The sequence below is a fragment of the Mustela putorius genome, unplaced genomic scaffold (genome assembly GCF_011764305.1).
Source record: "Mustela putorius furo isolate JIRA1106 unplaced genomic scaffold, ASM1176430v1.1 tig00003845_pilon_pilon_pilon, whole genome shotgun sequence".
Lineage (NCBI taxonomy): Eukaryota > Metazoa > Chordata > Mammalia > Carnivora > Mustelidae > Mustela > Mustela putorius.
In genome coordinates, this window is record NW_025421998.1 from 94575935 (window position 1) to 94596979 (window position 21045).

The 21045-nt window shown below is 41.1% G+C and overlaps 1 protein-coding gene across 1 annotated transcript in view; it reads left to right on the forward strand.

Moving 5' to 3' along the window:
- LOC101672847 (probable maltase-glucoamylase 2) overlaps nucleotides 1–21045 on the forward strand; it is a 93628-nt gene that overhangs the window by 31090 nt on the left and 41493 nt on the right. Inside the window, exons 14-26 of the mRNA XM_045063084.1 lie at nucleotides 492–576; nucleotides 3035–3152; nucleotides 6391–6562; nucleotides 7069–7185; nucleotides 9949–10103; nucleotides 10231–10315; nucleotides 11297–11353; nucleotides 12277–12401; nucleotides 13454–13542; nucleotides 14460–14503; nucleotides 17754–17921; nucleotides 19104–19259; nucleotides 20398–20619. Coding sequence (XP_044919019.1) covers nucleotides 492–576; nucleotides 3035–3152; nucleotides 6391–6562; nucleotides 7069–7185; nucleotides 9949–10103; nucleotides 10231–10315; nucleotides 11297–11353; nucleotides 12277–12401; nucleotides 13454–13542; nucleotides 14460–14503; nucleotides 17754–17921; nucleotides 19104–19259; nucleotides 20398–20619 — 1593 coding nt within the window. The remainder of the gene's footprint in view (nucleotides 1–491; nucleotides 577–3034; nucleotides 3153–6390; nucleotides 6563–7068; nucleotides 7186–9948; nucleotides 10104–10230; nucleotides 10316–11296; nucleotides 11354–12276; nucleotides 12402–13453; nucleotides 13543–14459; nucleotides 14504–17753; nucleotides 17922–19103; nucleotides 19260–20397; nucleotides 20620–21045) is intronic.

Sequence of the window (21045 nt, forward strand, 5' to 3'; positions counted from 1 at the left end):
TGAAATTTGGAAAATTATTTCCGTTAGCAAGATTAAGCTTCACCTATTTTTAATCCATTTTAAAGAGACAGATTTGGTTTCTGTTATATCTTCTTGCCCCTCACTGAGTGGAATAAAAGACAGGGGGAATTATAAAACAGAAATACTCCTCTGTCTTAGGCTCTTTCGAACAGCACTGAAACATTAACAGCTACATAAAACTCACATTATTCATAAGGTAAGAATCAGCCTTTGGAAATGGTATCACTTAATTAGCTAATTGAGATCAATGTATAAAAGGTAAAATGTGCCTGACAGCACTTTGGTTTGGAGGGCACCTTAGACACAACCCAATCTAAAAGATGAAACAGAGGGCAAGAAGATTTAGGCAGATTACTCGAGATCCCAGTCAATCAGAGGTCGCAGACATGGGGTTTCTAGTTCAGTAACCCTTCCTGGAAGACTAACCCTGCATCTGTAACCCTTCCCCTTGTGTCTCTTGTGTGTCGAAGGAAATGGATGAAGTATCCAGCTTTCTCCACGGTTCCGATGGCGAGTGTGAACATAATACCTTCAACTTTCCTCCTTTTACTCCCCGTAAGTTGTCACAAGATACACTTAGAGCACGCCCCACGGCACTCCACGTGGCCTCGAACAGTCTCAGTTCCCAGGGCAGGGGGTCTGTGGACACGCCGGCAGCGGCTCCCCTACCGAAGCCCTTCCTGAGTGCACCAGGGGCTCCGGCCACCTGCTGACCGATGGAACCGAGGGCGAGCGGGTGGCGGGTGGGCGCCTCCCCCAAAGGCCCCGTGGTTCTCCCATCCTGTTTGTGGTCTCCAAACCCCTTAGGCAAATGGTTTCAGTTTTCAACTTTATGAGAATTCCAGAATACTTTAAGGTCCAAACCACCTTCCACTGAAGTAACTCTGTAATTTTGTGAACTTCTTTTTTTTTTTTTTTTTTTTTTTGCTCATTAGTCACAATTTAAAGTATCCATTGTTCCTTTTAGCTTCTTCTTAATTTAAGTCTCATTCTTAGTTAGACTTTCTAGTCCTGATTTCAAAAGTGTGTATGTGTGTGAAACAGTAACAGATGGATTGTGCTGTGGAAACACGTGAACCCCAGCATCTCCGTGGATTAAAGCAACAGAAGTTCATTCTTGGCTCATCTACTCTAGCGTGAGATGCGTGGCTCTCACCTGAGCAGTGGCTCAGGGATCTCGTTGGTTCCATGGCTGGGTTCTCTCAGAGTCCTTTGTTTCCAGCTCCCTGTGTGAAGGAGAGAGAAGGTGGAGGAGTGTTACTGGCAGGCCTCAAAGTAGGGCGTACGCAATTTGCTCGCATTTCTTTGCTCAGAATCCAATCACTTATTCTCAGTTTAACCTTGAGCCAAAGTGTGAAATATAATCTTAACTCCCTCAGGAGGAGAACACAGCTTTGGTGAGCATCTGGCTTGTCCCTGCCAGTTAATTCTGGTTTGTCCACTTCACCTGAACCTTGGACCATCGGTGACCTGCTTCTTTAGCTCCTTTTGGTCTCCAGAGGAGTGGAGAAATTTCAAAGGAAGAATCCTGGCTTCAAGCCATTTAATTTATTGTAAAATCTACTGTTTGCTTGTCTGCTTATTCCTCATTCTTCTCTCCTCAGTCTATGTCCGCCTCCCCCATGTTTTTTTTCCAACTAGGGATCACTTTACCATGTTTCCCTTTTAATCTCTTAATCTTCTTCTTAGTGAGAGCCAAAGTTTGTTTTGTTTTGTCTTTTCTGTATAAAACCCACAGTCTCCTCCCCCTCTGCCTACTTCTGGCAAGCACCTCACACCCCAGGTCCCAGCTTTTCAGTCTACCTACGGATGACTAGCCAGGACCTTCTAACTGGCTCTGCTGTGATCTCACCTTTTCAGGATTAGACAGTACAATTAGCATGATAAAGACTTATATTACCTTTGACCCTGGGACAATTTTAGTGTTTTTATCTTATCATGGAAGTGGTTGTGAGTCTCATTCCACAAACCAAGCTCTGTTGAAAATATAAATTTCATAATGTTTTATCATTCAACTTGATTTCTGATTAAGTTGGCTGGTGAGATTCTGTGGGACTAGTAGGGAAAAGTCAACATCAGGGTTTCCTGGTTCCTCTACTTTCTGGAACTGGGCTTCATTCTGAGGCCCTATATTGATGGTAAGGCTTGATGAAGGGGAGCTGATGTGGTGCCCAGCTATAGGTCCACAAGTATAAAAAGAAAAGAACGAGATTCTAGGCTACAAGGCAGAAAATATTGAGTGTGTTAGGTGTGAAAAGAGAAAATAATGGTCAGACATTGGTGATTTTAGAAGCAGAATCTGAGTTCTTATTTATGGAACTTTTATTTAAGTCTCATATCTCATTTCTTTCTTTCTTTCTTTCTTTTTTTTTTTTTTCTTTTTTTTTTTTTAAGAGAGATCACAGGTAGGGAGAGAGGCAGGCAGAGAGAGAGAGAGAGAGAAGCAGGCTCCCTGCTGAGCAGAGAGCCCGATGGGTCTTGATCCCAAGACCCTTGAGATTATGACCTAGGCTGAAGGCAGAGGCTTAACCCACTGAGCCACCCAGGTGCCCTTCAAATCTCATTTCTTAAAACAAAACAAAACAAAACCTAACTGGGGTTGAATGCCTATCACGGAAGAGTAAAAGTATTTCCTTCCCACTGCCTTCATCTCTGTTGTTTACACAATTCCTCTTGATCAAATATGTGTAGAGAAATGTGCTGCTGTATTTGTATTTCATTTCAGGCCAACTTCCCATTCCTCTCAGCTCATTTCCCAGTTGCCTCCACCTAGCGCCATGTTTTATGGGCTCCGAGGGAATGCACCTTAATTTTAATGATCTATCTTAGAGTGGGGCTTAGTGTGGGTCCCAGATAGGATGTAGCATTTAGGACAGAATTTAAAACCGGAACGGATTTTGTCAGGTGGAGATTGAGTGGGAAGGTACAGTAACTGGGAAGCAAATAATTAGGTCATTATTTTATTAGAGCTGATTGACAGGAAAGTGCTTCACTGATGGCTGTTTCCCCATAGGGATTCTGGACCGCTTGCTTTTTGCAAGAACCCTGTGCATGGATGCGGAATTTCAGTGGGGTCTTCATTATGATGTCCACAGTCTGTACGGCTACTCCATGGCAAAAGCAACAGACTCGTAAGCACTTGGTTTTCACCTAATTTCTATGTAGGGGAAGTGGGAGGTGGTGGCTTTTGTGTATCTTCCATAAGTATGTTTTTCAAATATATTTTGTGGTTATAAGGATGTGCAACTCAGATCTTAGATGGTACTGAAGAGCTCTTCTTATAGAGCCCCTTGGTGTGTATGTGAGATTAGTTTTGATTGGCTTGTGACTAAGGGACTTCCTTAGATACTGGTAGGCAATAATGTGCAAGGTATTTAGAGCCCCCAGTTGGAAGCCAGCCCTGTTACCAAACCACACCAGCGTTGCCTGATTTGGCAAATAAAAATATAGGTCCCAGTTAAATTTGTAGTGGACCTATTTACACTAAAAATTATCTATTATTTAAATTAAAATCAAATTTGCCGGAGTGTCCCTTGTCTACCTGGCAGAGCTGCCCACACCACATCCTCCTGGCTTCTCTCCCCACTGGCCGCCCCAGACTCTCTCTCAGTTCTCCTGTCTGCAAACATACGCTTATCTTTAAAACCTCTTTTCAGATGTTTCTAGAAACCTTCCTGTCAGTTGTAGGAAAAGATTATTTCCCCTTTTTTATGCTACCTTTTTTGTATTACAATATACTCAATATACAAAAACCTTACATTATAACATTTAGGCAATCCCCTCCTTTTTTTTTTTTTTTCCTTGCTGGACGGCAAGCGTTTTGAGGGCAAAGTTGTCCCTGTAACGTTAGCCTGAGGAATAGTGTGTGTACTTAAGATGTGTGTTGCATAGCTGCCTGGCCTGAGAGAGAGACATCAAGAAGGGCCTGCAGAGGATGTGTGACCACCCCTGTTTTGTTCTCCAGCACCATTTTGCCCTCCTGACTTTGTGTTATGTGGGATCGTCCAGGTGAGAGAGGGTCCTTGTCTCATAAATGCAGAAGTTTTGATCTCCAAAAAGAGGCTTTAAGAAGAAGGACTCATGTTTCTGATTTTGTTATCCTCTCTTTTCTGACCTCTCTCTCCTCTCTCTCTCTCACTCTGCCTTTCCTGGGAAATAAGCTAGAAGAATAAGGCTCAGTTCCCTCCACTTTGAAACTAGAGGCTTGGATTAATGGGTCCCATAGTTCCTTCTTCTTGCAATCTGTTTTGACTTGGAAATGCTTCTATCTAAGAATGGAGGGTCGGAGGGAGTGCCTGGAGGACAGAAAGAGACTTGCAAATTGCTTTATTGCTTGTGTCTCCCTGTAATAAAAGTGCTGTAAGGTTGTGATGGGGTGGTTAGTGTAGTCTAATAGCTATGATTAATAGTTAAAAGGTAATTACAATGGAGAAGGTTAAGTGCCCTTCTAAGCTCTCTAGGTCAGACAGAATGACCTAAGTTCCCAGAGAACAGTGGGGGTATGTTTTTTGTTCAGTGGGATCTGAGCACCAGCAACATTTAAGCCATATATCTGATTAGTATTTGGCTCAACCTTCCTGGAACTATCGTCTGGGACAGTGGTTACCCTAAGAAGGAACTTCTCCCTCTGAGCTGAAAGTAGAAAGACCAGATCCCCTCAGAGATCAGGACCAATGAATGATAAGCCAGCCAGACCTGAGGATCTCTGAATAAGATTGTTCCTCTACTCTGGAAAAGAGACTTATCTAATCTGAGGTACCATAAAGGTCTGCCTCTACATAAACCTGTAACCTCAGATAACTTTATCCAGCTTTCAGTTTCACTCTGTACAACCTGAATGTGTTCCTTTCATGGTGGGTGATTACAGTGTGCCATAAACCCTCTAGCCAATGGTAATAAAGGCAAAGTGCCTGCTTGTTGAGATCAAAGACATGAGGGTAGGAGTTGAAGACTGAGTGTTCTCCTTTATGCTACCTTTACTTTTTGTTCACTAAATTGTCAGAAGGGAAGACTTCATGCTTTCAAACCCATCCTCTATTTCAGAATTTTCTCTCTTTTGCCATTCTATCATGCTGCCATTATAGACTCCACATAAGGTAGTACTCAGGAGTATGAAGTTGGGAGACCGTTGGTGGCTGGGACAGGTCATGTACTTGTCTCAGACCGTGGTACTGAAAGGAAATATAGAAGCAGCAATTGTGGGTCGAGTTTCACCACCCCATTGTTGTAATTTTGTTTAATTTCAGATTGTTTTTTTTTTTTTTTTTTTAAAGAAAGGTATGAGCTGCTTAGCATGACAGGGGAAAGAAGGGAGAGGCATTTCAGGAAAGAGCTTATGCAAAAGAATATTCAGAATAAACGTTAAGCAAGATAGTTTATATTTCACTGTGTTTTTACCCCACCTCACACTCCCCTCTATCCTGAAGTAATTGTCTTTCTGAACTCCATGTTCTCAATCCCTTTGCTTAATCTTTTATAGAATCTTATTTGATGTATGGTAGTTTGTTTGTAGTACAACGAAAATAATATTTTATATTTTAATTGCATTTAACACATGATAAAGAGTATCATGTGTTATCTTTTGAGACTTACTCAATTAAAATTATTTTTTAATAATTTTAAAATAATTTAAAATTATTTTTTAGATTAAGACTTCCCAACATTGAGAATTGCTAATAATAAGTTCTAAGGCTTTAGGGGAACCCAGCTGCCTAGAGCCCAGCTGGTATACAAACTGCTCCAGCAGAGGAACAACCTGAGCTGGTGTTGTGCTAGACAGTATTGATTATAGAGGGGCAGCAAGACATGGAAACAAGGGACATTGGAAAAGCTTTGTCTAGGTGGAAAAGGTAGAGTCAAGAACTCAAGACATGGCCACAATGTATTGTTGATCAAAAGGGCCAAAACACAGTCAGATCCAATAAGAGAAAGAGGGGCCAGGAGCATAAAGACATTTTTGGGGGGACTAGACTGTAGAGGTTTGGACTGTCTTATATGAAGTCTGAAACCTTATTCAGAAGTGGGAAAGAAGCTCTTAAAAATACTAGATCTTAAATATAAGATACTAAAAAAAGTACTACATCTTAAAAATACTGGGTTGTGAGCATTAAGGAAGGCACGTGCTGTAACGCGCGCTGGGTGTTTAATGCAACTGATGAACAACCAAACTCTCCATCTGGAAATAATGACGCACTATATGTTAATTGAATTTAAATAAAATAAGATAATAAAAACTAGTTTGCTCACCTAGTTTGTGATGTCCTGATGTTTTTTCTGTTTTGTTGGAAAGCCCATTGTTCCCCTTGGGTACAGGTGAGTCCTAGATATTCACAGCTCACTTCACATTCAATAGATTGTATTCCTTTTCAGGGCCATGAAGAATATCTTCCCCAACAAAAGTAACTTGATCTTATCCCGTTCTACTTTTGCTGGATCTGGCAAATATGCTGCACATTGGTTGGGGGACAATGCAGCCACATGGGATGATCTCCGATGGTCCATCCCTAGTATCCTTGAGTTCAACCTGTTTGGTATCCCCATGGTGAGTTTTACTCTCGACAAGGAACTTTTACCTTTTGTTCTTTGGTATTCTTTCCTTTATTAGTCTTTTGTGATGTTAAAAACCAAGGAGCATTTATGTCTCCCTGTGGTATGTATTAGAAAATCCATTTTCACATGCAGCATGAACTGTCTTTTGAGGATAGAATGGTAAAACATTATCGTTGGGTAGTCGTCCATGGAGTCTTTGAAGTCAGCATGGAGACACCGTAAGTAAAATATGTGAGCATCACCGAAGATTCCATTAGCAAAGCATCAGTGAATAACAAAGTGTGAAATTGGGAACTGAACATTGAAATGAGCTCTCGTCTGCTGATTCATCATGCACACTTGTCGCTTTTGTACCGTTGGCTGGCTCTGAAAGTCTGGGACCTCTGTAAGCATATAATGATGGGAATAAGATTTTTCCCCTTTACCAGATAGGAATACGGTCAATGCTTTTGCTACTATCAATGACCATTGTCTTTTGTATGTGTGCTAATTCTCCAGGTAGGTGCCAACATCTGTGGCTACACAAAAGATGTCACAGAGGAGCTCTGCACAAGATGGATGCAGCTTGGAGCATTTTATCCACTATCGAGGAATCACAATGGGCCTGGGTTCAGGGTAAGGTCCCCAAGAGAAGCAATGGAAACTTCTTGGATTGTCTAAAGTACTTGTTCTCAAAAAGGATCGAAAAAGAAACAAAAACCTATATCTTGGCCATTAGTACAAAAGGAGAACAGATAAATTTTGGGTCATTGACCTAAAAAGCAGAGTATTGAGATAAGGATTCATGGTATGTATGTATGTAACGAATGATTTTATTGTGATTTATATTGATTTTCTTAACTCACCAATGAAGGTGAGAAGGGTTGCTAGAATTTCAATGGTGCTGCTATCACTTCTTTTACCATCTGTGTAAGATGGGACAGTTAGAGTCCACTGGTATTTTACCTCAAGCAATACAAGAGAAACCACTTCTAGTATGGAGGAGCAAGGAGGGATGATTTAGGGAGTGACAGGCCAGGAATCTAAAGACTTTTTTTCACCTTGTTACACCATTCTCTCTTTCTATGAATGATTTGTGAGACCCTGCCCTCCTCACTATTTTTTACTCTTTTATCCTTTTCTATCCAAAAAAAAATTTTTTTTAAATGGGTGAGTATATAGAAGTGGGCTCAGAACCTCTCTTAAGGAGATGTCTGGGACAATGGCAGGAACAAGTAAGGTGGAATGCCCTTTATTTTAATGAAGTGTTTCAAAATTGAGTAGGTTAGATCTTAATACACTCAATGGGGTAGCTTACTGATGATCATTTTAGCTGCCCTTCTTGATTTTTGTCTCTAACCTGGGAAAGATTTTCAGCCAAATCACCAAAGTATTTTATCCCCAGACTGTCTTAGCCATTTACGAGCTGGAGAGAGTTGGGTTGTGTCCGAACTTCTAAGCTGGTGGCTTCTAAGCATGTTTGGCAGGTTGCCTTCCTCTTGAGATGGCCTGGAAGGAGTTAGATAAGAGCGTTCAGACCCCCTAGCCTGCTAAGTTTCAGTCCTTGTTTTCCTGTCCCTCCACAAGTGCTGCGCAACAGAATGACAATGAGAGCCACACATGAAGTTTAAATGTAAATTTAAAAAGTAAAAAGAAACAGAAGCAATCATTTTAAGTATATTTTGTGTAAATCAGTATGTCCATAACATGATCATTTCAACCTGTTTAATACAAAATATTATCAATAAAATACAAATATTATCAATAAAATATCAATGAGATATTTTATATTCTTTTCTTTCTACTAAGTCTTCAAAATTCAAGTGCATGTTACAGTTACAGCAGATCTCAGTTTGGATACTAGATTTCAGCAGTTGGAATGCAATAAAACAAAACAATAAAGTTATATTTAATGGAAGAAATATTTTATTTAAAAGTATTTTATTTTTATTCTTTATTTTATTTAAAAATAGTTCTTTAAAAATATTCAGTTTTTAGGATTATATTTAAATGAACTAAAGTCAAGTAAAATGAAAAGTTCAGTTCCTCTCTCTTACTAACTACATCTCAAGTGTGCAAAAGCTCCCCATGGTATGTGGCCACCATAGTGGACAGTACAGCTCTACACATTCTTGGTTGGAGACCTGAGTGACGGAGAATGTGGAATGTTATTTTCATTAGTGTTTGGTCTCAGGGTTTTCATGAGCCCTACATTGGAGGCATACAGTGGTCTGCTGCAGTAGACCACTCTACTTTCTACTCCCTTTGAAAGGAGGAAATGAGCATCTTTGGGAACAAAAGAAAGGAATAAATTTAGGTAATTTTCTCTAAAATTCAGTCCCAGCAATAGAGTGCAGGATTACAGATCTCAATATGACATACATTATCTTTCTTATCTTACAAATTACAAGGAAAATGGACAAAATAAGCCCCATCATTAATGGAAAAGTTCTGTTTCTGGGTCCAAAGAAAATTAGATTTCCCTTCTAGAGGCCTATTTCTTTGCTCTTGGATAAAGACATGATTTCTTTGCATATTGTATATTGAAGAAAAAATAGAGGTCACTGTTTCTGGGGTAGAGAAAAGAAAACAAATATCGATGGTGAACGCATTACAGACAAAACTACATATAAATTTCAAAATTGTAAATTCATAAAATTGCATGGAAAGGAGAAGATGAATTATAGATCATGGTGCTAAGCAATGCAGCCTAAGGTAGTGGGCTTCAAATTCAAATTCTTGTCACTGGTTGTACAACTTACTGCTGTTATTATTATTAGCCAAGTGGAGTATTATGAGAAACCTCAATATACAACAAATTAGATCAGCTAAGAAGGGAGCAGGGGACACTGTAACCCCTTTATCTCCATGGCAACCTCCTGGGCTTTTTTAAAAAAATTGATTTATTTTGATAGAGAGAGGGGAAACGTGTGTGAGAGGGTCAGAGGGAGAGAGAGAGAGAATCCCAAGCAGAGTCCACGCTGAATGCAGAGCCCAGGTTGGGACTCGATTTCACAACCCTGAGATCGTGACCAGAGCCCAAACCAAGAGTCTGATGCTTAACCGACTATAACACCCAGGTGCCCCCCCCCCCCCCCACCATGGACTTCTTTATCACCCTTGAGGCTACCATCAACTGGGATCAGAAGACACAGGTCAAATTTAAGCTCTGTCACCGGCTTGCATTTTACACTGGGAGAATCATGTAATCTTTGATATACTGTCTTTTCATCTATAAAATCAAGAAACATTACCAAGATCCTTTTGATTTTGGAAATGCTTTGATATCTTCCAAGTTAGAGAACATAGCTACTCTCATCTGAGAAAGCCTCTTATCATAATGGAACAAACTTTTAAGACGCAATGGAAGTGTCTCATATTTGCTTCATTTTCTTCTAGGACCAGGATCCTGCTGCCTTTGGTGAACACTCTCTGTTGGTGAATTCCTCCAGATATTATCTGAACATCCGCTACACCCTGCTGCCCTACCTCTACACGCTTTTCTACCGAGCTCACACCCGGGGGGACACTGTAGCGAGGCCCCTGGTCCATGAGTGAGTTTCCCGACTCGCGAAGAATCCCTTTCAGACAATTCATTTCCATTGTCTTGTTAGTGGTTGTTGCCACCTAGGGTACAGTTGTTCTATACTGGAGGCTTCATCTGCCTTCTCTGTTTTTCAGGTTCTACCAGGACCCAGCTACTTGGGGCATACATGAGCAGTTCCTATGGGGGCCTGGACTCCTCATCACGCCTGTTTTATATGAGGTGTGTTTCTAATGTGAACAATGGGATGGAATATCACATTTGTCCTCATGGTACTATAGCTGAATAAGCTGAGCTTGAAGTATCTATGGCTGCATTTAAATATGAATATAAATATAATATGGGGCACCTGGGTGTCTCAGTCAGTTAAGCATCTGCCTTTGGCTCGGGTCATGATCCCAGGGTCCTGGGATTGAGCCCCATGTCAGGCTTTCTACTCAGTGTGGAGTCTGCTTCTCCCTCTGCCCCTCACTCTGCTCATTCTCTCTCTCTCCCTCTATCTCCAAGCAAAGCAATTTCTGTTTTGCAAAATTACCTTAAAACTTGTTTTCTTAAACATATGACCATGGATTGATAGGCTTTAAATGCCTCATGAGTTTGGGCTGGCTATCCCTCTGTGTGCTTCCTTTGGACCAGGGGACATGTGCTCTTGGGGTTGGGCTGGGAAAGGAGAAGAGTCAAGAGAGGATCGGGGAAAGAGGTCTGGGCAAGGGCAGGGCGTTACTCTGAAGACCAGATATGAAGGGCCACATGTACCCTTCCAAAGTGTGAGGGAGGAAGTGTGGGGGAGGGATTAGGACGATGCTGATCACTTCATAAACCCGGGAGATTGCCAGTGTACTCATGTCAGAGGCCATCTCTCGGCAGGTGCTGCGAGCCACAGCAGTCCTGCTGGAAGTCTCTCCTCGAGGCCTGGCTGTTTCAGTCTCTTCCCACCTGTCAGGTTACACAAGTAATTCAGTGAACAAAATTTCTCTGCTTCTCTTAAAAAGTTCAGGAGCCTAGAAATTTACTTTCTAGGCAGAACTGTGCTTTGGGTGAACTGCCCAACTTTTCTGAGTATCTGTATTCGGACCTGTAGAATGGGATGGTCCTAACCATCTCTCAGGATTGTTCAGATGAACCCACACAAGCACAGATGGCGTAGCTATTGTGTAAACTGTGAGAGACATGCTGATGTTGCTCATATTGGTGTTTCCCTAGGGTGTGGACCGAGTGAAAGCATACATACCGGACGCCATCTGGTACGACTATGAGACAGTAAGTAAGGCAGCCCCTCTTGCGTCAGGGACCAGCCTCTAGCAGAGGGCAATCTAAGGCAGGAGTCCTGGGAGCTTGGGGTAGGATAATAGCATAACATTTTACATTTGGTTGATAGAGGATACTTTTCTGTGAGGAAGGCCTTTCTAGGTGTACTATGAAGTAATTTGAATAACTGGGGTAGGTTTAGGGGAATTTTCATTGTATCAAGCTGGCTACTATGCAGCTATGAGGATTAATAATTGGACTGAGGCTGGGATACCCTAGAAAATGAAAGCCCAGTTGTGGAAGAATCACCACACAGCGTAATTCAAAGAAATAGGACAGGTTGAAGGCTCAAATCTGCTATTTTGATTATGCTTTGGGCTGCCCTTTGCTTTGGGGGGGATCTCTGCTTTTCTTTTTTTTTTTTTTAAGTTTTTATTTAAATTCCTCTTAGTTACACTATTGTATAATGTTAGTTTCAGGAGGAGAATTTATATTTAAATTCTGTTATATTTAAATTATATTTAAATTCCTCTTAGTTACCGGCGCCTGGGTGGCTCAGTGGGCTAAGCCTCTGCCTTTGGCTCAGGTCATGATCTCAGGGTCCTGGGATGGAGCCCACATCGGGCTCTCTGCTCAGCAGGGAGCCTGCTTCCCTCTCTTTCTCTCTCTCTGCCTGCCTCTCTGCCTACTTGTGATCTCTGTCAAATAAATAAATAAAATCTTAAAAAAAAAGAATGTTTTATGGTTTGCCTCTCTCTTTTTTACTCCTATGTCCATCTGTTTTGTTTCTTAAATTCCACGATGAGTGAAACCATAGAGCATTTGTCTTGCCCTGACTGACTTACTTTAAATGAGGCAACTGATCTAGAATGATCTGCATGGTCCCTCCTAGTCCAATGGTCCCTTGTCTGCTCTGTCATCTTTTTGTTGGTTAGGGGGTAGCCATCCAGTGGAGGAAACAATTGGTGGAGATGCTGCTGCCACTTGATAGGATAGGACTTCACCTCCGAGGGGGCTTCATATTTCCCATCCAACAACCCAGCACAACCACCGAGGCCAGGTAAGTTCCTCATTCTTCTAAGGTGTAACTGGGGGTGCCTGGGTGGCTCAGTGGGTTAAGCCGCTGCCTTCGGCTCAGGTCATGATCTCAGGGTCCTGGGATCGGGTCCCGCATCGGGCTCTCTGCTTGGCAGGGAGCCTGCTTCCCTCTCTCTCTCTCTCTCTGGCTGCCTCTCCATCTACTTGTGATTTCTCTCTGTCAAATTAATAAATTAAAAAAAAAAATCTTTTAAGGTGTAACTGCCCTGATGTGCCAAGGGAGGATGTCGTGGGACAGGCAAATAGACACTAAAAGTAGATAAGTCAAGAGAAGACATCTCTAGTAAGGAATCTCTCTCCCCTCCTTTCAAGGTTGGCCCCAAAGTGGTACTTTCATGTTCATTTACCTTAAGGTGGCCTTAGTCTTCACGTTTCTAGAGTCTTTCACTTGGGAATGGAATAAGATTTAAGAGCAGTCAAAATAATAACTTGTGAGGATTTCCCTATGACCAGAAACTATCTTCAAGCAGATTTTCTTGAGTGAATGCAAGTTAAAGAGGAGGTGAGAGTTATCACACAGAAGTGAACATAGCTTCCAAGGTCAAGAGCCAGAATGCTCAGGTTCAGACCCCAGCTCCATCACTACCACAGGTGTTGCCCTGGGCAACATCCTCTCTGTGTTGCTGCACAACACGAGCAAACTGGGGATGACAATAACTGGATGTTTTAGTGTCATCAAGCAGGTTAAATGGAATGATAGACATGACTTACTGTATTCGGGACACAGAAGGATGAGGGGCACATGGCAAGCACCCAGTAAGTGCTGATTGTTAGTAGTATCACAAACCCAGTCTTTGGCAGGAACTGCCTCCTTCTACCATTCTTCTATGGTCATTCATTACCAACCTCTATTGTCTAACCACACCCAATGTCCATGTTTCATAAAATGTCAATATCTACTCTGTTTCTGGGGTAGACTCTGAGTTCATCTGTCCCTGAGACATGAAAGGGGCTGGTTGAACAAACGTTCTATGCCTTCTTCATTCTCTGAAACTGGGAGTTGCTCTTTTACAGTCGAAAGAATTCCCTGGGACTCATTGTTGCCTTGGACTACAAGAGACAGGCACGGGGCGAGCTGTACTGGGATGATGGTGTATCTAATGGTAGGCCTCCCGGGGGTCCCCTCCCTGGGGTTCTCAGTGAAAAGTATTCATTGCAGGCTGTCCAATATGGCACTAACTCTATTAACATCGGTGCTGATTTCTGCAAGCTTAGAACAAATTTATTCTGGAAGTTCGGTTAGCCAAGCACAATGCATTAAAATAGATCAGATGATCAACCTGTATGTTATTGACTACCAAAGCAACAGACATTATTGAGTTTAGTTTAATTAAATTATCTCTTCTTTGGGTGTCATTACCAATATCAAATAATACATTTTTGTTAATAGATTTGTAAAATGCTGCTTTGATTACTATTGAGGGGGAAATATCTAATTTGTATAGTATGCTTTTCCATTGTAAGATTCCCACAGAAGTAGCTGACATAAGCTTATGGTCTGTGATTATATAAAAACCCTGCCCTGCATTGAATTAGCATTTATTAAAATTAATTGGATTTTAATAAATTTATTTATATAATTTATTATATTATCTAATTTAATTATCTATCTATTATATTAATTATCTATCTAATTATCTAAAATCTAATAAAAATTTATTTATTTATTTATTTATTTATTTATTATTTATTATTGCCCTGTAGGCAGGGGATATGAAGATGAATAAGATGTAGGCATTGCCCCTGAGGAACTCCTGGTCCAGCAGGATAAACACAATGTGTATGTGGATGACTACAAATGCAAGTCACAATGTATTAAATGCCAGCAAAATGGTACCACAGAGAATCATGGGAGTTTGGAGGGACAAAGCAATTAGGGTTGGTTGAAGCAGTCCAGGAAACTTGGTGGAGGTTTGGCAAAAAGGGCAGAACCTGGATAAGCAGAGAAAAAGGAGAGAAAAGCGTGACCATGCAGCTCCTCTGCTTCCTATAATCATGGGTACTTCTCTCTCTCTTCTAGATGCTGAAAAGAAGTATATTCTATATGATTTTTCTGTCAGCTCTGTAAGTACTGTTTTTGAGGAACTTGCAGTATATGTTCTTTTCTGTGATGGCTTTTTGAGTTTTTGGTTTGCTGCGATGCTTGGTCCTATGAACAGGGATGGTACCCATGATGGTCCCTGAAAAGATTAGAGTTAAAAAGAGAGTTTTAAATCTATGTTAGATATATAAGCTTCTTAAGTCAGTATAACTCCAGTGAAGAACTTTTCTTTCTTCTAGAAAAAAAAAAAATCATTGTCTCTGAGCTTGATGAGTCCTGACTTCTGGGATGTGTCCTTGGCCAGAGGGAATGGGGTACAAGTATGTGTGAGATGTGGGCAGGGATGATGAGTGGTATGGGGCCTTTTTGAGGTTCTTCCATAATGGCCTTCCTTTCCAGCCCCCAAAACTTGGCATAGGTACTAAATGGTGGTTTTGAGAGGTTGGAAGATGGATTTGAGAATTTGGATGGCCAGAAAGATACAGATCATTGCTTGCTCATCTCTCTCTCTCCCAAAGGCATCAAGAGGAAGAAAAGGCAATAATGCTATCAGAGGATATGAGAATTCTAATTTGGTTTTCTTTGAAGTCTGATTGTACATGTGTGAGATTTCTTTTGTGGATATCTCTTTCCTTTATTTCTCCTTTCTTTTAAGAAAGGAAGAATGAAGAATAAGAACAGATATTGTTTTATAAATTATCCTTTTTATTTTGAGATAATTATAGAGCCCCATGCAGTTATAAGGAATAATACAGAGAGTTCTGCTTGTCCCTTTTATCCAGGTTCCCCTCATGGGAACATCTTATCCTTTCAAGAATTTGATATAGATGGAATCATACGGCATGTAAGCTTGAAACTGACATTTTTTTCCCTCAGCAAAATTCTCTCAAAATTCATCCAAGGCATTACATATTAAAAGTCTATTCCTTTTTGTTGCTGAGGACCATTCCAAGATATATATGTCTACCTTCTGTTTAACAATTCACTTAATAAATGGTTATTTCCAGGCATGGCTATTACAAAAAAAGCTGCTATGAACACTCATGGACAGGTTACCATTTGTCTGAGATTGACACCCAACGGTGCAGTTGCTGGGTCTTACAGTGATCGCATGTTTAGTTTTGTGAGGAACTGCCAAACTGGTTTTCAGAGTGGCCCTACCATTTTGCATTTCCACCAGCAATGTTTGAGCAACCAAGTTTCTCTGTATCATAACCAGCATATATGTTGTCATAATTTTTTTTAATTTTAGTTCTTTTGATAAGGGTATAATGACCTGTTATTGTGGTTTCAATTTGTATTTCTTTATGTCTAATGATGTTGATCATCCTTTCATTTGCCATCTGTGTATATTTATATTCTCTTAGATGAAATGTCTGTCCAGTTCTTCTGCCTATTTTCTCATTGACTGGCTGATTTTTCTGTTCAGTTTTGAGAGATCTTTATACGTTCTAGAGAAGACTTCCTTTTTGGATATGTGGTGTGTAAATATTTCCTATCAGTCTGTAGGCATGTCCGTTCATTTTTTCACAAAGCAAAAGTTTTAAATTTTGATGTGTCTAACTTATCTTTTTTTTTCTTTTTTTTCCCTAACTTATCTTTTTAATTTCTTTTATGGATCGTGCTTTATCGTGTCCACTGTAAGGACTTTTTCTATTTCTATTTCTATTTCTTGACTATTTTTCTCCTATTTTTTTCCTAAAAATTTTAGTTGTACCTTTTACATTTAAGTCTGTGATCTTCTTTGAGTTAGTTTTTATAAACAATGTGAGATTGAGACACAGATTTTAGTTTTGGCCTCTGGATGGCCATCTCACCCAGCATCATTTGTTGAAAAGGCTCTCTTTTCTCTACTACATAACTTTTGAGCCTTTGCAAAAAAAATCACTTGGGCATGCTTGTGGGTTTCCTAATCTTTTTAAACATCAAAGTGCCCATCCCCCCCTTTTTTTCTTCAGTCCACCTTGGTCAGAGCTCCACTTCATCACTTTTGAACTGTGATTCTCTGGGAAGGTTGTTTGCTTCCCCGGGGCTTCTGTCTTCCCAAGAATGGGCTCAGGCTCATAGCTTGCTGTTGGAATGGAACGAGATACTTAGCACCAAGCCCGGTACAGAGTAAACACTCATAAATTTTAGCTCCTATCCTCATCATCATTAAAAGGAAAAAGAAAGTATTTAGGTACTTCATGTGTGTGTGTGTGTGTGTGTGTGTGTGTCTTCATCTTTGTGGGCCGATAGGTCTGTGTGTGTGCTGGTGTCCTTTTATTTAAGAGTACCCATCTTAATGCAGGCTGGTGCAGCCACTCTGGAAAACAACATGGAGGTTCCTCAAAAAGTTAAAAATGACCCAACAATTGCACTATTGGGTATTTACCCTAAAAATATAAATGTAGTGATCCAAAGGGACACATCTACCTGAATGTTTATAGTAGCAGTGTCCACAATAGCCAACTATGGAAAGAACCTAGATGTCCATCAACAGATGAATGGATAAAGAAGATGTGGTATGTATATATATATATATATATATATATATATATATATATATGTGTGTGTGTGTGTAATGGAATGCTGTGCAGCCATCAAAAGGAATGAAATCTTGCCATTTGCAAGAACATGGATGGAACTAGAGGGTATTATTCTAAGTGAAATAAGTCTATCAGAGGAAGATAATTATCATATGATCTCTCTGATATGAGGAATTTGAGAGGCACAGTAGGGGTTGTGGGGGGTAGGGAGGGAAAAAATGAAACAAGATGGGATCAGGAAAGAGACAAATTATAAGAGACTCTTAATCTCACAAAACAAACTGAGGGTTGCTGAGTGATTCGGGGGAATAGGGCTAGGGTGGCTGGGTTATGGACATTGGGGAGGGTATGGGTTATGTTGAGTGCTTTGAAATGTGTAAGACTGATGATTCATAGACCTGTACCCCTGGGGCAAATAATACATTATATGTTAATAAAAGTAATTAAAAAAAAAAAGAGTACCCATCTTGTCCACTTGGAAATTCTGTGATGTCAGGAACATATTTTCTGAGTGATGGAATCAATCAGTAACCAGTGAGCCAAAACAAACCTGAAATGTTACTGAAAGATTGAAGGTTGAAAGAGTCTGGGTTAGCAAATTTCCTGGGGATGATCACCAGGCACCAATTAGAACTTCAGAGATAAAGAACATACCTCAGATGTCAGAAAGAAAAATGTTGAGTGGTATGTGGTGATGTACCTAGTTTCTAAACAGATGTTTTTCTGTTTTTTTCTTTCTTTCCAGAATCGTCTACAGGCAAAGACTGTAAATAATAACTATATGGACCCTAACAACCTCATGTTTACAGATATCATAATCTTAGGAATGGACAAGAAACCTACTGATTTTACTGTCTTACATAGTAATTCTGCCACCTCCGTCTCAAATGTTGCCTACAATGTTTCATCAAAGGTGGGCGACTGTTCCATCTTGCAGGGCCCTTGTCAAAAGCCCGGGCCTACGATACTGACAGCCAGCTCTCCCTTGCTCTTTTCACTTTGGGCAGGTTCAGAGACAGCTAGCTTGCTGCAAAGTCTACCGTACCATAGGGCAGTTACCGGAGAAACTATGCGTGCTAAATATGGACTCCTGAGCTTTGTTTGCATTAGAACACTGAAGAAGACTGTGGGTGCTGGGACTCTGAGGCAAGGCAGTTCTTCTCTGGGCAGATTTAAAACTAGACCTGCTGATCCCAGATGTGATATAGTGAAAATATGATTCAGTACATTGGCCTAGTTCTGGAGAGTATTTACACGTTTGTCCTCTCATTTAAGTTAAAGACTCTCTTTGAGAAACAATTGACACTCTGCTTTTATACCATTACACTGAAGGAGAGTTGAATAAAACACGAGGGATAATCCAATTCTGGCCTTACTGAATGAGTCCCTTACAAGCTAATCTTTAACAAAAGGTTCCAACTGTTAGTTGACTGTTTCAAGTGCTGGGAAATTCACTATTTTTTAGGGCAGCCTCCTTCCATTTTGACAATGAAGATTACAAAAAATAAGAGCCTGGTTTCTGTACGAGGCAGAATGGGGTTCAAGCCCTAGTTCTGCTGTCTCCTAGCTATGAGATCATGGGCAAAGCATTAAACCTCTTTAACCCTCAGTTTTCTATTTTGTAAAATGAAGATAGCCATATTAGCTGCAGCATAGGATTACCTTCTACGATTGGTGGAGATGATGCATCTAAAGTGGTTATCACAGTGCTTGGCCCATATAAACGCCCCATAACGTTTTAACTATTGTTATTACTGGCATCGTTATTACAGTGTGTGAGCACCACACCCAGGGGGCAACAAGTCTTACAGAGAGCCCTGCTTGTGATCTGTAATCCTTAACATGATGAAAGCCCTTCCCATTCAACATTTCACAGTGACTCCATGAGGTGAGAAAGGTCAGGAATAAGCCAAGTTCATTTTCCTGACAGGAAGGTTGAAAGACGCAGGGGATAATAAATAATATTCCAAATATCCCATGATGAAGTGGTGTTGGACGAAGGGCTCGCTTCCCTTCCAGATCATCAGGGAAGGACATTGGCTGGGTGTCTCAGCCTCCCCTTGTTTTCCATGCAGCCTCCTTTCTCCTTCCCCAGATGGTGAAGATCAGTGATCTCAAGGGACTGGCACTTGGTCAGAATTTCTCCATCGAATGGAAACTTCCAGTCAGTGACCTGGAGAAATTCAACTGCTACCCTGAGGATTCTAAGGTGTCTGAGGAGAGTTGCCGGCAGCGGGGGTGCCTTTGGGAGGTAATGATCAGGAACACACCACCACAGTGAGCAGAAAGTTGGAGAAACTTCCCGTGGATAATTAGACACTTAGAAAACACTTCCAAACTGTTGATGGGTTAAAGAGCGATCATCCTTCAGAAAGAAAATGACATTATGTCAACTGAAAAATTATTTTGTCAGCTCTGGGTGAGAGGAGACCCGTGTTTTCCTCAGATATCCTGAATCAGAAAACACTTACTGCCACTCTGGCTCCCTCTTTCCTCCAAACACAGCATTTAAAGCCCCACTTTTATTCTTAACACAGCAGCAATACATTGGGTATGCATTGTGTATTGAGTATTTTAAGTGAGGGTTTTTTTTTTTTTTTTCATCTATTAGAGAGTCCATGCAGAAGGTACGTTGGTAAGACTTTTTCTCTTCATTTGATATATAGAATGAAAGTCAGAGAGATTACCTCAAGGTCACAATGGCAGCAATGAGGACACCAGGAGTAGAACCCTGCCTGAGGATTCTAGTCTCCAGATCAGGCTTCCTGCTTCCCCTTACCTGCCTACCCAGGAGAGGAAGCCAAAGAGCATGTGTTTTTTAAATGGATATATTCATTTGGTGGTACTGTCGTAACAAAGTGCCACAAACTAGGTGACTTAGAACAACAGAAATCTGTTATGTGAGCGTTCTGGGAGCTAGAAGTCTGAGATCAAGCTGTCAGCAGTGTTGGTTCCTTCTAAGGAAAGGGAGGGAGACTCTGTCCCATGCTTTTCTCCCAGGTTCTGGTGGTTCTCTGGCACTCTTTGGTCTTGCTTCGTTTATAAAAACATTACCCCAGTCTCTGCCTTCATCCTCACATGGGCATCTCACTGAATGCAGGTCTGTCTCTGTGTCTAAATTTCCCCTTTTAATAAGGACACTGGTCATATCGTATTAGACTGATCCTAATGATCTCATTGAATCTGATCATCTGTAAAGACTCTATTTCCAAATAAGGTCACTTTCACAGATACCAGGGTAAGACTTCACATCTTTGGGAGGAACATAATTAAAGCCATAATATTGGGCATGGTGTAAGAGACTTAGTTTGCGTGACCAGCTTCTCTAGAAATCAGACCCTCGAAGTGTGATGCTAGAGGCTGATGGGGAATTTCTTCTCTTGTTCCAGAGCACAAATGTTCCTGATGTGCCCACCTGTTACTACGACACCATCCCTAGTTATGCCGCCAGTAACATTCAGTACCTGCCTACGGGCATCACCACAAAACTTGCCCACCTGGGGGCCCCTGAATCAGCCCGAGCAGCCACTGCCTCTGGCTCTCTCTCTGCGACAATCAGCTTCCTCCAGTTGAGCGTGATCTACCACACAGAGTACATGCTGCAGTTCAAGGTAATCTCCAAGGTGGTGCAGGTTTTGATTCTCAACACAGAGTTCTTACAGCTCCATGTGGATGAAAGTCATTGACACACTGTTGGTCCAAATCCATCATTTAATGGACAAAGGCACCATGGCCCAGAGAGGTACCAGTCCAGGATGTGATCTTGGACCCACCGGGATTGTGAATGTTCTGCACTGCCAAGCGCTCAGTCATTAAGTGTCCTCAAAGGACCCCTCCCTTAGCCCTGTGAAAAATGTGTCTGCTCCATGGGAAATTCACACGAGTGGCATTAACTCACTTCCAGTGTTAGAATTATTTCTATCACAGTGGCTCTTAACTTCAGAAAGCTCCAGAATCACCCACAATTCTTGTTAAATTAAAGTTCAGATGTTAAAGCTCAGATGGCTGGGCCTCTGCCCTAGAGTTCCCAGTCTGAG